The sequence below is a fragment of the Xiphias gladius genome, chromosome 20 (assembly GCF_016859285.1).
Source record: "Xiphias gladius isolate SHS-SW01 ecotype Sanya breed wild chromosome 20, ASM1685928v1, whole genome shotgun sequence".
NCBI lineage: Eukaryota > Metazoa > Chordata > Actinopteri > Istiophoriformes > Xiphiidae > Xiphias > Xiphias gladius.
In genome coordinates, this window is record NC_053419.1 from 4,434,472 (window position 1) to 4,449,724 (window position 15,253).

General features: G+C 39.7%; 1 protein-coding gene across 1 annotated transcript in view; it reads right to left on the minus strand.

Moving 5' to 3' along the window:
- Positions 1–15,253, minus strand: part of LOC120806665 (cilia- and flagella-associated protein 44) — a 29,327-nt gene that overhangs the window by 8,667 nt on the left and 5,407 nt on the right. The window contains exons 8-26 of the mRNA XM_040158033.1: positions 14,868–15,023; positions 14,732–14,779; positions 13,982–14,081; positions 13,796–13,890; positions 13,502–13,711; positions 11,689–11,799; positions 11,397–11,549; positions 10,912–11,124; positions 9,075–9,217; positions 8,655–8,934; positions 8,254–8,309; positions 7,896–8,058; positions 6,495–6,625; positions 5,601–5,803; positions 5,381–5,525; positions 4,983–5,160; positions 3,168–3,409; positions 2,376–2,643; positions 2,027–2,230 (exon numbers count right to left, since the gene is read on the minus strand). Coding sequence (XP_040013967.1) covers positions 2,027–2,230; positions 2,376–2,643; positions 3,168–3,409; positions 4,983–5,160; positions 5,381–5,525; positions 5,601–5,803; positions 6,495–6,625; positions 7,896–8,058; positions 8,254–8,309; positions 8,655–8,934; positions 9,075–9,217; positions 10,912–11,124; positions 11,397–11,549; positions 11,689–11,799; positions 13,502–13,711; positions 13,796–13,890; positions 13,982–14,081; positions 14,732–14,779; positions 14,868–15,023 — 3,099 coding nt within the window. The remainder of the gene's footprint in view (positions 1–2,026; positions 2,231–2,375; positions 2,644–3,167; positions 3,410–4,982; positions 5,161–5,380; positions 5,526–5,600; positions 5,804–6,494; positions 6,626–7,895; positions 8,059–8,253; positions 8,310–8,654; positions 8,935–9,074; positions 9,218–10,911; positions 11,125–11,396; positions 11,550–11,688; positions 11,800–13,501; positions 13,712–13,795; positions 13,891–13,981; positions 14,082–14,731; positions 14,780–14,867; positions 15,024–15,253) is intronic.

The window sequence follows — 15,253 nt, forward strand, 5'->3', positions numbered from 1 at the left end:
CAAATATGTACAAAAATATCAAATCGATAATTGTATATCTCGGTCTCATGTAAGGGCTCTATAAGCTTTCCTTCAGATGTTTGCTGTCATCAGTAAGTCCTGAAAATTTGATTGAGTTGTAAAATTAGATCAGATATTTTTGACAGGTTAGACACACTAGTTAGGTTGTATGCATGTCTGGGCGGTTGAAAAAATAGACATATTGGAAAAACTACGCATAAAATTCAAAAAGTACACCCTGAAGGTTAAAATTACAACTTGTAATAATATCGTCTATGGGGAGCTGGGAAGTTACCCACTTTGTGTTGCAGTTAAAGAGTTAAAGAGAATTATTGGTAAAGAAGGTAAAGAAATTAAACTCAGCAGAACAATTTATATATATTTGCTTAATTTGTATAACTCTAGTGTATATGTGTAACCATGGATATGACAGATCAAACAGCTACTAGGTGACTGTGGTCTGTCTTACCTGTGGCTCACACGAAAATATCACAACATCAGCTGGATCAGCTTGAAACCAACTGTTGAGCAGCAGTTGAAAAATCAGTTCATTCCTTCAAGTGGCAAAGTGAGCACAAAAACATATCAGTCTGTGGTCTATATGTCGAATTTCAGCAGGAATTTAAGCCCTGAAATTACCTATTGTATGAAAACCAAAAGTACAGACAAGCTATTTTTTAACTTAATGTTGAATAACAGCACAATCCCCAAGGTTACTGGAAAATATAAAGGGCTGGATAGAAGCCGAGGATCAGCAACCTCTGAAAGGACCAACACCTCGGAGATGAGTATCATATTTTGTTTGAATGCAAGAATGTAAGCATAATGAACTGTAGACAAAAATACTTGCCAAAGTACTATTTAAATCACCCTTCAGTTTAAATTAATTTTGCCACTACAGTCAGGTTAGGTGCCTTTCCGCAGAATATTCTACCTTTGTTCAAGTTATTTATATTGTATTTTACCCCTGCTGGGTGCCATTGTGCTGTTTTGATTGTACTGAACAGGGATGAGCCAAAACATTATGGCCACTCACAGATGAAGCAAATAACGCTGATTATCTCGTATTAACGTGCATGTCAAGATCTAGGATATATCAGACCGTATGTGAATAGTCGGTCCTTGAAGTCAACATGTTGGATGCAGGAGAAATGGGCAGGTGTAAAGAACTGACTTTGACAGGGGCCAAATCACTATGGCCAGACAATTGGGTCAAAGCATCTCCGAAACAGGCTCAAGCGTGATGAGACAAGCCGAGAAATGGTGACAAGTGACAATGTTGTTGTGAAGTCTATCCCGTCTGGTCCGAACTGACGGAGGGAGTACTGTGGCACAAGCTGGAGAAAATTTTAATGATGGTAATGGGAGGAATATGTCACGACACACAGTGCACCACACCCTTCTGCGTATGGGGGCTGTATAGCCACAGACCAGTCAGAGTGGCTGTGCTGGTCATTATGTTTTAGCTCATCAGTCTATATTTGGTCTGTACTATGTATGCAATGGTCCTGACCTGAGTCAATCAAGAATGGATGAAAATACTGATTTGAAAAAATGCACTACTTTAGCAAACCGCAACAACAGTTAAAGCCACAATGTGTCAAATATTTAAGTCACTATAGCAACTCTTAAATGTGATTTTGACTGACTGAATGACTGATGGCAAAAGCTTTTGTTTATAGACAAATAAGACGATCTTAGTGAGGATCTGTGCAGTTGATGTGTTTCTTTTAGCTGCAGACATTGCTGTTTACCACTTTGATACCACTACTGGGGAGCAGAAAAGTCAGGGGCTTTCAAAAAAGTGATTTCCCTTCTTAATGGAACTGAATTGAAATCATTGGCTGCCTGAAGGACGGAAAACAAATATCTAAAAAAACTATGGTTAGCAATATTGTAGCATGCAATAATGGGCTAAAATGTAAAAAACACTGGTATTGTCCTTTAAAAAGATTGCTTAAGTACATGAGAAAATGAAAAGACTATCCATATCAACCACTCCACAGGTACATAAACATTCTCGCACCATGATGCTGTTCTCCTCCTTAATGCGTCTGTTGAGCTTCTCCTGCAGGCTGTCCTCCCTCCTCTCGAACTCTTTGAGGAGCAGCAGCTCCTGGTAGAGCGTCAGCTGACGGAGGTCAGCCGCCTTCAGCTGCCAGTCCAGTCGCAGCTTCTGGTGACGCAGCAGCAGGAGCTCTGCATCAAACTGACACACCGCACTCTCCATCTGATGATTTAAAAAAAACATATCAGCAGATCATATTACAATGTAATACACTGTAATATGAGATGTGATATTTTGTTTATTATTACACATTTAATCTAACGTAATGGCCTTTCGTTTGATTCATTGTTTAATGATGATCACAGACCTGCTCCAGCAGGGAGTCCTGCTCATGCAGCAGTCTGATCTCCTCCTCCCTCCACAACTCTTCCTCCAGCTCACTCAGCTCCACTCCTTCCTCCACTTGCATCTCTTCTTCTTCTCTGATTACATATGAAGCTGATGGACTGGAAGTCCCCTCTTCTCCTCTCTCCTGATCTTCGTCCTCTTTCTCCTTCTCCCCCTCCATATCTTTCTCCAGCTGTTCCAACAAACATGTAACTCCCTCTTGCTCCTCCTGCTGCATGGCCTTAAACCTGTTAAAAATTAAAAAGGTAGATATACTGATTATCATTAGCAGATGATCAAAAGATTATTTATCTGCTTAATTTTTTGTAATCAAACAACCAGCTTGGCCCATATAAAGAAATTATTTGGCTGGCCCACCCCTAATAGCTTTGCTCCCACTCAGAAAGACTACTGTCTGTTTAAATAGCCTGCATGAAAATGCAGTTGAATATATAGATGGACAGAAAATGGCGAATTCATGTACCACAATTCAGGACAAATGGCTTCCCCAATCAAAGTGAATGAAAAATATTTTTATCTACAAAAGGTGGTCTGAAAGAAAGTTTTTTTTAAACCACTAAAACCACTTTTGTTAAACCCAAAACTGACCAATGTTACCCTTTTTAAGACTGCAGATGTATAGCAGGAATTACTGATAACTGACTCCTGCTATACATCCGCTGGTCTTTTCTGCAGAACAAAAAAGTACAGTACTTATTGTGAACTTTGGTCTGAGTGTAGACTTGGTCTTGGATCATAATAATTCTTGTACCTCTGTTCCTTCAAAACATGGTATCGCTCCAGGGTGGTGCGGCTGTACTGCAGCCTCCTCTCTGGGGTTTCCTCTGGTAATATGGTTGGCAAGGCGGGTGGAGGGCGGTGGAGATGGGCTGCTAGACGCTGCTGGACCTTGTGAAGCCGCTGAGCCTGAGCACACAACTGAGACACCAGGCGCACCTTGGAGTCCCGCAACGCCATAATACGTCCATTCATCTCAGTCTGCTTCTCACGGATCTGAGAGGATGGAGGGAGTCAATAAATGAATTTGATATACCTGCAACTTGTGTGCTTTCCATTATTGATTAATATATATATATATATATATATATATATATATATATATATATATATATATATTTAATCAATCTGTTAATGATTTACTCTGTTAACTTAAAAAAGTGAGAAATTCCCAGACCCCAAAGTTCTTGTTTAACTTCTTGTTTCTCTTCTTGTTTTTGTCCGAACAATAGTTCAAACCTAAAGATATATTGTTTACAACAATAGAAAACTGAGACAAGCAGTAAATCCTCAAATTTGAGAGGCTGGAACCAGAGAATGTTTTGAATTTTTACTTAGTAAATGACTCAAAGAACTAATGAATTATTAAAATGAATCAAAATTTTGAAAAATTCCTTTAATTATATATATGATTAATCAACAAAATGGGATTTCATTTTCTTCCTCTCTTGGATTTTTTAAGGAGATAGACTGGTAGTATGTCACATAAAATCTTGCTTCAAATAATTTCATATGTATTTTACATCCAGCTAGTGCTATGACTAACAAATATCTTCATTATGGATTAACCTGCCGATGATCAAGATCGATCAACTAATTGTTTATTCTACAAAATGTCATAAAAATGTGAAAAATACCCATCGCAATTTCATAAAGTCATTAAATTACTTATTTTGTCCAACCAACTGTCCAAACCAAAACATATTCAATTCACTATTAATTGACATCACACATGACAAGGAAAAGTAGCACATCTCGACAATTGAGAACTTGGAACTGATGAATTACTGACATTTTTGCTTTGTGACTGACTAATCATTTCAGCTGTATGTACAGGATTTTTAAAATGAGCACCATGTATCCAGACCACAAATTATTACTACATGTTGTTGAGGAGTCTTTGTTTTAATCATCTCATTAAAGGGGCCTTGTGGAGTTTTCTTGTAAACAAACAAAAGTTATGTTTACATTCAATGTTACACACCAAAACAACAAATGTGTCAAGTGCATTTCCCTCCTCACAAAAGATTTGCCAAGCTCATTTTTTAAGTACTTTAAACCCAACATTATTTACATCCATGTTTACTGCCTTGCCGTTTCCTTCCTGGTGTTTGCTGGTGCACTGCTTGCTGTTTTGCTGTCACCTGTTGATCAGTGGAATAGTGTCACACCATAGGATAGGATTGCATATTGCATCAGTCACGTGCACAAGATAAACAAAACGGGGACCCACTAATAGAATAAATAAATAAATAAATGCTCCATAGCACTACTAGAGTTGTAAAACTCCACAGGGAACCTTTAAATTGTTTTCACCTGACATTCAGATGCAACAATACATCTGCACCTCATATACTATATGTATGTATGTATGTATATTACAAATATATATGTATATATATACATATATGTGTGTGTGTGTGTGTGTGTGTGTGTGTGTGTGTGTGTGTGTGTGTATGTGTTTCTTCTTTTACTGAAAAAAAAGACAAAAAATAGAATTTAAACAGTTCAAAGGTTCATGCTGTGAATGAGTAGTAGCATAAGTGTGTTTGTGTGTTCTTGTGTGTACATTTTCCTCCAGTCCTATCAGCTCTGCTCGCTTCCTCTCAGCATTCATCCTCAGGTGTTTCGGCACTGTGAAGTCTTTGGCTGACTTTAGTTTTAAGTCTCCGATGTTCTCTTTGGCTTCGCGGATGGCCTGCACATCCTGCGGATCCTCACAGTTCTCGTCTGGCTTCTCTGCGTAACTGAGGCAACAACAATGCAGCACAGTTTTGCCCCAGCATTGCAACAGTTACATTTTTTTAGGCTCCAGAGTCCTCTCGCAGGTTAATCTGGCACTGCATTTTTTAAATTGATCTTTAAGAATACAGGGAGGACCATAACCATAACACAAAACGGTAATTGCCATGTAAATTTAATTAAAGTCGAGAGGACGGAGGTGATGTTGTTGAACATTGCACTCACAGTTGGGCCCATTCCTGCTTCCTCTTCTCTATTTTGGCTCGAGCTTGTTCAGCTTTCTCTGTAGCCTTTTTGAGCCTCTCAACCTGCCGATCTCCCAGCTTAATCCCCGCTGGACGAGTAACCTTGGCGCGTAGCACCTCCTCTTCTGGAGCACACACACACAGGTCATAGGTCAAGCATGTCTTTGAAAGGTGAAACAAACACACAAACACATTCCTACCTTCTATTTTACTGCTGTCTTTTGCAGGCTCAGCTCTGGATTTCCTGCGTTCTAGTGTGGCATCTCTGTCTCTGTCAGGCCGGTTAGGTGTACTCTGATGTCTGGGCTGGGTTGAAGGCTCTTTGAGCGTTGGCAAACGGTAGGTAGAGACTCTGTGGTTGGTGCAGATGGCGACCACGGTGACCATCAGAGAGTGCTGGGACCTGTAAACAAACACATGCGTGGAGGGTTTCATTCTGGTTGGAGGCTGGTTATCTTTTACTTCTAAAATGTAATTAAATCAAAACCTCTTAGGATGTCAGGTCGAATATTTAAACTCGTGTATAAATAATCATATCTAAGATAAACAATCTTTATGTCCACCAGCTAAAGCACTCATAATTTAGCTGAAGCATGTGCAGTGAGCTAGATAAAACTTATTTACCAAAGTTGTAACATAGACAAGTTTCAAAAAAGGAAAATAACATCTGATCATCTAAACAGAAAAAAAGGAGCGATTAACTAGTCACTAACAGACAATAATTATCATTTATTATTATTATATCAATATTATTTAATCACTGTAGCTTTTTTAACGTATTTTGAATTGTTATAATTCAGATGGGTGTGGTGTGGTGTGGTGTGGTGTGTGTATGTGGGCTTGTTCTGTTATCCCAATGGGGACTTTAACCTGAATGCTCACTAACCCATGGGGGACAGCTTTTTGAGGGTTGGTTTTTAAGGGTCAGGTCGGCTTTCTCCAGCATCTCGATTTCTTAAACCTGAGGTAAACCAGAAAGCTGTTTTCCATAAGCAGGGTAGGGTATCCAGTTTAGGTTAGGGTTTGTCAATGAGTGTCCCCATGGGGATAATGGAACATTTTTTTGTGTGTGTGTGTGTGTGTTCAGTCAGTACCAGTCCTGCAGTTTGCTGAGTGCTATGCGGCTGTGCTCCTCCTCCCAGCCCAGCTGCTTTCTGACCTCCGTGATCCGCTGCGACTTAACCCTTTCTGCCTGTTCAATGAAACGCCGGTCCAGCTGCAGCTCCTACACACAGAAACACACATACCAGACATAACTGAGGAAATTGTATTACCTTACACGTATTCCCTGGAGACTAACCCAAAATTGAATGATAACATGCCTAACCCTAGCCCTTGCCCTAACCTTTTCATCCTGTATTGACAGGTATCCCAAATCAGTCTGTTTAAATTTGCTTAAGAGACCTTGTTACAGTCGGTAAGGAAAGGTGTGTGTGGGGATGATTTTTTGGATTTAATAATTCCATCCAAGGTCCAACTACAAATGAAACTGTAGTTGGACCTTGTAAGTTGTAGTTTATTAGGTGGTGTTGATGATGTGAGGAGGATGAAGGAGACTCTGCTGACACCGTCTTGATTGCATATAAAGGTTTAAAACAAAGAAGAACAGCGTCAAGTCAAGCATCTGCAGATCTGCTTGTGAGCGGGTGTGAAGCCAATGAACCACTCTGAAAATCAGTAACAGACAATAATTATCATTTAAAAAATCAGTCTTGACCACCGACTCTTAAATAAGGCAGTTGTTTTCCTAAAAACTGTCACTAATATATGGTTTCAGTCACAAAGCATTAACTTCCTTTTCCAAACTGTGAGGCCCCCTCTGACGACCTTTGACCTAGGGCCTCTATGTAAACACAGCTCGACATATGTAAACATACACCTCAAAACTAACACAAAGTCACCTCTATACGTCTAAACAAGCCAGCAAGCAGGGCCTTCTCTCACTTCATATAAGCCATGCTTCCATGCCTACTACAGCACATGTAAACGCGTCTTCTGATTACCTGCATAACCTGATTTCTCTGAGTAACCTGGTCACTTAAGTGTATGTAAACATAATGTCACTGTGAGACATGATTTTGTCCCAAAATGTTACTGGTCTACATATTTTTTAAGTGCTAAAAGCTGAACTGAATGGGAGTGACAGCCATCCATCAGTCTGACATGCTGTCTGACATAGACTCTAAACATACTGTATAAAGCTTCTGTCAGTGGGCAATAATAATTCTAATAATAATGATAGTGTGCTTTAATAACTACTTTTGCACTTTAATCATACCAATAGAGCTTTTTCTCTTATTTGTAGTGGAAGTGAGGATCGATCGGGACAAGATGTACACATGACACACCACTGATGTCTAACTTCTGGTGTGAATTTTAGGTGCATCTTCTAGTTTTAGCATCATTTTAAAACCAAATTAGATAAGTGCAGCTGCAATGTAAAACAGCATGAACTGTCAGACCCATGGATAAGACCCAGGTGTGTGTGTCTGTACCACAGGTTTCAGGCGAACGTGCTCCGGCAGACTCTGGTTGTAGTTCAGCAGCTGTTTAAACTTCTTCTGAAGCTCAGCCAGCTTCTTCCTTTTCCCTGCAATCTTCAGCTCGGCCTCCCGACGCAGACGGTCCTTCAGTAACTTCTGTTTAGCTGTCTCTATGCTGGAGGGAGTCAGTTGGGGGGGGGGCAGTTTCTTGAGTCAGAGTGAGTCAAATAACAGCAAATACAGTACAACAACACAGTTACCTACTCAATAAATAATTTTAATAAATGGAGAGAGACAGAAAGAAAGAAAAGTGATAGATACACAGAGAAATAAAAAACAGATTATCCCTAAACAGTTCATTCTCACTTACCTGTAAGCTGCTGGGTCCTCAATGTCCTGAGCCAACACCTCATTTTCAAGACCCACCTGTTAGAATAACATGCGAACAAGATGGTGTATGGTTTTAATTGATATTCAGCTTCAACCATCCAGTTGCTTTTACGGGCCATTCATATTTTTTCCCTCTAAAAAAATCAGACCTGTTTGATTATGTCTATTAAACAAATCACTGCTGATGTGGCTAAAGGCCTCAATCAAAAAATGATAGCTGTGACAGTTTAGACCTCGTTTAAGTGCGTGACATCTGTTAACACCTGAACTGCACAGTCAGATTCCTTTTTAAAGTCCTTTTTAATTCACATTTCTTTAAATATATAAACCAATGTGAAAGAAATGTGAAAAAAACAAAATGTTAATAAAATGTGGACCAACCCTGGGTGAAGGAACCTTGGCCCTCTTTCTCTGCAGGCCTTTCTGCAGCTCCTCTGGAGGAAGCAGGCTGTAAGAGAAGATGTTCCCATCATCTCCCGCTGTCAGCACAAAGTGGTCGTCATGGCTACAGCGAATGTGGCACAGGTGTCCATACTGGTTGTCGTGAACACTGAGAGCCCAGTAGGCCTGCATGGAGGTGAGGCTGTGGTCACCGGGCTGCAGCGGGTAAACCCTGATGGAACCTGAGTGCATCCCGCAGAGCAACAGCTGCCTATTTGAGCTACAAAACACCAAAACAACAAAGCTACAGGTAGGACGCTTCAACTACCATCTTAGACAGGTAGTGTTATTGTAGTTCAATATGTGAAGGAGGCTGTAGAGTTAAAAGAATACTGATTTGTTCGTTTGCCCTCCAGCTACCTGAAGGTGACGGAGCGAATGGGGTCGTCATCTGTGTTGTGAACAGGCAGGAAGTCAAAGGGCTCATCCTGCTGTCGGTCTGGATCCTCATCCTGCTTCTCAGAGAACTTACAGTGATACAAGAACCCTGAATCAAAGCCTCCCTACAGGAGGGACAGAAAAGAGAAAAATGGATCTTTAGGAAAAGATTCATCCTCAGATCCCCTTCCTGGACAATTTCTGTGAAGTGTACCTTAATACACCCTCTCATCAGCTTCTAGTAATGTTCTAGCATATTGTTTTTAAAAAATTTTTTTTTTCCTGCATTCTGCCTTTATTTGATAGTAGTAGTAGATACGACATGCAAAAAGATCACCCAGGCTGGGAGTCGAACTATTGGACGTTATGGTTATGTGCCTTAACCATTAGTCTACCAGGCTGTCACGGATTGTTATTTTTGCAATTTTTTGATACTACTGCTGATATAGTACCCGTGTTTTGGTACCAATGCTGAAACTATACATACCAATACAAGAAGGAGACACATTACAGTTGTTGAGCCAAAGTCGATTTGGATGTGACAATTGATCAGACCAAGTAGGACTGAATGTAACGTTCAGTGATTTCAATGAGTGAAAAACACAGAGAAAGGAAGCAAAACGACCAATACACACACAAGGAAATTAATTTCAAAATAAAACAGGAAATACAGAGTCGGGCATAGAGTCACTGGGAGAGGCAGATCATGGCACTGAATCTGTTTCTGTCTGGGTCAGTTGGTATGGAGTCGGGAGATAAAATCATACTGTGTATGGTGCTGAAGGCTTCTAATTGTTTGCTGTCTATTAATCTCACTAAGATTATATTCATCTGATTAACTCTGACGAAGTTCTCTCTCCTCCAGCACTCTTTCTAGAGTTTACTGTCCATGTTGCCCTCATCTGTCCACTCACCATCTCATCCAAATTAAAGTCTCTATTCCTTCTCTTCGTGGAGTGCAGAATAAGTTAGCGAATTCAATTCTCATTGATGAAAATACAATCATAGCCTATTTAATGCTTAGTGTTATGTCACTGTATTTACTCTGTCATTCAACGTCCTTGTGACTGTCAGAACTAAAAAAAGTCTGCGCAAGAAAGTGGAAACAGTCACTATTACTTTTGTTTGAAATCAGGATCAAAGAATGAGTGAACAAGATTATGAATGTGACTTAACATTTAAATACTTTTGGTAGTTGACATTTTTCGAAACTCTGTGCTATTGATACATTGTGGTCAGTACTAAAAAAAATAATTGAGGTTCAATACCCAGCCGTTTTAAAAAGGTTGCTCAACTTCCTCCCGGCCCCATGTTCTTCATACGTGTTACAATCCATCTATAATTTTGTCGTCCTCATTGTCCATACAGTAATTTCTCTGTGTTGGTCTAATCTGTATGTCAGTCCATCCTTGAAGAGGTTTCCTTCCTCTATTGCTCTTACTGCAGTTTCATCCTTTTTTTTTCCACTGTTATTTTTGGAAAGTTTTTACAAATCAAATCAAATCAAGGATAGAGGGTGTACAGGTTGTAAATCCCCTTGTGGCAAATTTGTGATATGGGCTACATAAATAAAATTGACTTGACATGACTAGATTTCTTTGATCTCCCTGTGTGACTGTCGAACATGGATGTAAAAATTCCTCTCCTTTTTATTCTGATCGATTTACAAGTTGCGTAATTCAGTTGATTTTAGGTGATTGATTCCTATGTAATCTCCTTCAACATCTTAGTTGTTATTATCTCCTGACTGTTGAGACGTAATTGTGTATTGACAAGAAAATAAATGATGATGAGTGTGTCCACGTGTCTGTGTGTGTACCATGGAGAGCCAGAACTGGCCAGGTTGTGAGTAGAAGCCACAGTAGAGAGGACTTGGAGGGTCGGGGATGTAGATAGGTGGTAACTCTTCCTCTTCCTCCTCTTCGTCTTCTTCTTGCTCTGCCTCTGGCTGCTTCGATTCTTTCAGTAACTCTTCTCTCTCTTTCTTCTTCTTCTCCCTTACATCTTGGCGTCTTGCGATTTCTTCCTCTCTCTGAAACGCAAAAAATCAAATTAAAACACAAAATTGACTGTGACTGAAATGGAGTTAGTTATTTCCAATCATACAGCAATCCTCTTAAATAAACTTTAAGACAGCAGGAAATGAAGGAAAGAAAAATACTTGAATGACATATGGAAACAGAGATGACATAATTAGTAATTATAATGGAGATTAGAAAAACATACAGAAGTAATACAGCGATAAGAAGGGACATGTACAATTAAAGCCCAACAAACAAAAGCTAAGACAGACCAAGCACAGACCTTGATTCGAGATTTGATGCTCCTGAACCTGAAGGATCTGCTGGGCAGCTCAGGCAGCTGGAAGGTTTTGGTTGGCTTCTCGGCTTCTGGATCAGGACTCTGCACCTCAACCACGTGACCGCTCTGACACAGGATGAGCAGCCTATTTTCACTCTGAGTAAAAAATGTGAAAGAAATCGGTTGAACCAGTAATGTTCCACCCCAGAGATATTTGGGTGAAAGTGCGTTAGTTCAATTATATTTGTGAGTGTTTCCCTTTCTGACAGCAGCAGTGCCCAGAGATCAGACTTACATGCGAATGAGGTGACCACTCCAGCCCCTGCACTGGCCCAGGAACGTGGACAAAGCCGATGGGGTTGTATTTTTCCCCGACAGTGAAGAAGAACACAGTGCAGTCTGAGCTCTGAGCAGTGAGAGAACAGAAAGTTGTGATGAATAACAAAAATAAGGAGAATAAAACACCCCAAAATGTAGCAAATAATGAAAAAGTCACTAAAGTCTCATCTAGATGTCAAGGAAACATTGAATATAATACTTCTTACTTTTAAAGTTTAAAAGAAATGTAACATTCTTAGTTGAGTTCAGAGCAACAGTAATAAACATGACACCAGATCACTGGATAGGTTAAAGTATCTCCACACTAGCTCAGAATTTCTGTGAATTTAAATACTCACACAAAACCAAGATTAGGTGAACTCAATATTTTCATTTCTTGTGTTTATAAGTTTTTTTTAAAAAAACTAAAAGCAAAGCACTGTCTTAGCTTAGACTGTTGTTGTCCAGATGCATGAAAAGACAACAAAACAGAACAAAAAGAATGGTACAATTTAGTCTCAGACATGTGCAGTGACGTGGGGGTGGTTTCACAAAGAGCTTTCAGACTGGTCTGTAGTGTGAGGCCAGTCCTAATTATGCTCTTAGATTAGTCTAATGCAAGTTAAACATTTTCACTAAAATAACGACTTATTTTAAGACTAAAAAGTTAGACACCCTACCCCCAGGCTACCTCTAATCTAAGAGCAATGTTTCCATGGCAACAGTCAACTGACACCTGCTGACCAGAAGCTCCAAATGATAAAAAAGAGGAAAAGATGGTTCATAATTTGTGGTTTGTTAACAGTGTTGCAGAGTGAGTAATGAGAAGCGAAATAGTTTTAAGAGACCACAACCACCTCTTAGAAATATACAGAGCCTTTGTGGCTGCTGTTCACTGTGGGATTAACGGTATTTACTATTGTTGCAATTTTTTCGAAATCAGGGTTTTTGTTTTTATTCTTACAGTCTTAACTGAATTTCCCAAGTAAAATGTCCCTACTGTTGAATTCTTACTAAGGGGGAACATTTTCTGTCTGAGTGATGAATTACTAGGCCAGCCATGTTTTTTTTGTTAGAAAACAGTCTTAACTTACCCAGAAGTCATTGTCAATTAGTCCCAATGAAGACAATTAGGAACTAGCTTTGTGCAACGGATGAATTTAGATGTCCATTAGTGTGACTTTTAGTAAGATCTAAGCAGTAGTCAATGTCTGTCTTTGTGAAACCGGCCCTTGGTGTGCAATGGTTCTTACCTTTAAAAGTCCCTCATATTAACTCTGAACTGGGGGAGACAGTAACTGGTACTATGCACCTTCTTATTGATTATATCATAATATTGGCGATTGTTTTAATAACTGACTCATATTGTTCTGATCTTGTGTATATGTAATTTGTTCTCAGGTCTCTCAGTATCTTAATCTTAAAGACACTTCCTACTGAACAAATAAATTGTAACTAGTTAAGAAACCTCCTCAGTCCAGGCTAACTGCAGCAGCGATCATCAACCAAAGAACAAGTTACAAACTTTTCAGAGCCACCTTTCAAGTGTGCAGGCAATCAGTGATAATACTCAAAAGATCAGTGGCAAATTCGTTTAAACTTTTAAGCCTATTTTCAAAATATAAGATTTCATAAATTAAGTTTCAATTAATAGGTGACGGACAATCACAGTTGTGTTTTTCATAATAGTAAACAAGTATTTTGACAAACTGCTGTTTCCTAAGTAGTTGTGGGTTTTCTAGTACTGGCTCTCACAGAGATAAACACAGTTTTCCTGGAAAACCTCTTACCCCTGTGGCTAAGATGTCTCCATTTCGCTCATATGCCACAGCAGTTACAGGGGCATTATGGGGTTTGAAGGCTTGTTTGAGGCGCAGCTTGGCGTCTCCTTTGGGGCTGCGCCCGGTGACCACATGCAACCTCTGAGGGTCGTACAGCTCCAGTAATCGGACCACCCCGTCCTCAAAACCTGTCACCAGTAAACTTCCACTCTGGTTCACCTAAAGACAAACTACAGAGGTCAGTTTTCTGGCAATACACATCGAATGTGGCAGCGTGATTCATTTTCATACCGACACACTTACCAAAGGTGGAGCCCAGCTGAGAGCAGTTCCACCCTGATTGAAGCGGCTGGTGGTCAGCTCTCTTTTTGCCAGGAAGTCAAAAACTTTGACTGAACCTGGAAAGAAGGGAGAGACACAGTAGCTGTTATTGTCTGAGTGTGTGTATGTGTCAATATGTGTGCACGTGCGGAAATGCGTGTGACTCACGGTCTAAGGCGGTCGTGGCCATCAAGTGGGATTTCTTCGACACGTCCAGGCCCTGGATCGCTCCAGCATGGAAGGAAAACAGGCACTCTGGATCAGGAGTCTGCAGACAGATGATACATCAACTGTTATCACACACTGTGCTTTTTACAATTTATTGGAACACGTGATGATAAAATATCCTGTGCTTTATGTTTTATTCAAGATGTTTGAAGGGTATTAAAATAAGTTGTATTGAGCCAAATGATAACTTGCTACAATAGTATAGTAAACAAATAAATGTAAAATGTAAGAAACATTGTTTTTATTTACATATTTTCCAAGAAAAATGCCTTGAAGATTAGTTTAAACTATTTTAATCATATTATCTCTCCTCACACACCCAAAAGTCGATGTGTTCCTGCTGCAGAAAACACTGTTCACTGTAGTTTGCACTACACTAGGTGTTCTTACAATTAGCACAGCTCCGAAAATCCTCTGATTACACAAAGTAAAGAGAAAAACTCAAACGAGCTGCTGATTATAAATCCATTTAAGTAAGCAAAATTATTTTTTGATCTGATATTTATCTTATGTGGGATGTTCAGAATAAACACAGATGAAGTCCTTCATTTTTGATTCATGCAAGTTATAGAAAAAGCTCAGTTCGAGGACCCTGACTTTTTGTCAAAATACTTCATTAGTGTATTTTTTCTAACAAAGTATAATATACACATGGTGTCTATAAAAAAACCTAAGTCTCAGTCTACTTGCCGTGTAGGTGAATGAAAGATCCAGTTTCCAGATGGCTCCACTGGAATCCTACAGTACAAGACCACATAGCAGAGAGATCAGGATCATGTATTACAAAGGGTTTTAATTAGTGACCTTTGTCTTTGTGTCCTCTGACCTGAGCAAACCAGATAAACGAGTCAGGCAGGGAGCTCTTCACCATAGAAGACAGGCACACATTGTGTCCGACCACCATCTCATTCATCGGCTCCATCTCAAACCTGCTGTTGACGCTGTTACTGTCAGCAGCGTCGATGCTCTCAAAGTCCCAGCCCTGCAGGAGATAGGGTGTGGGAGGTTTGGTTATAGAAATACATGATTACAGAAATTCTCTTCGTCCCTGTTCAATCAGTCTTATTAGGATTGTGAAGAAGGGTCAACTATCTCTTCAAAATCTAAAATAGATAATCCAATTTCTATACAGAGCCTCTTCAGATTGACAAATGTTGGCAACTCACATAAAACTGCTTCAAGTGCAAACAGCTTCGAATTGCAAGTAAAATA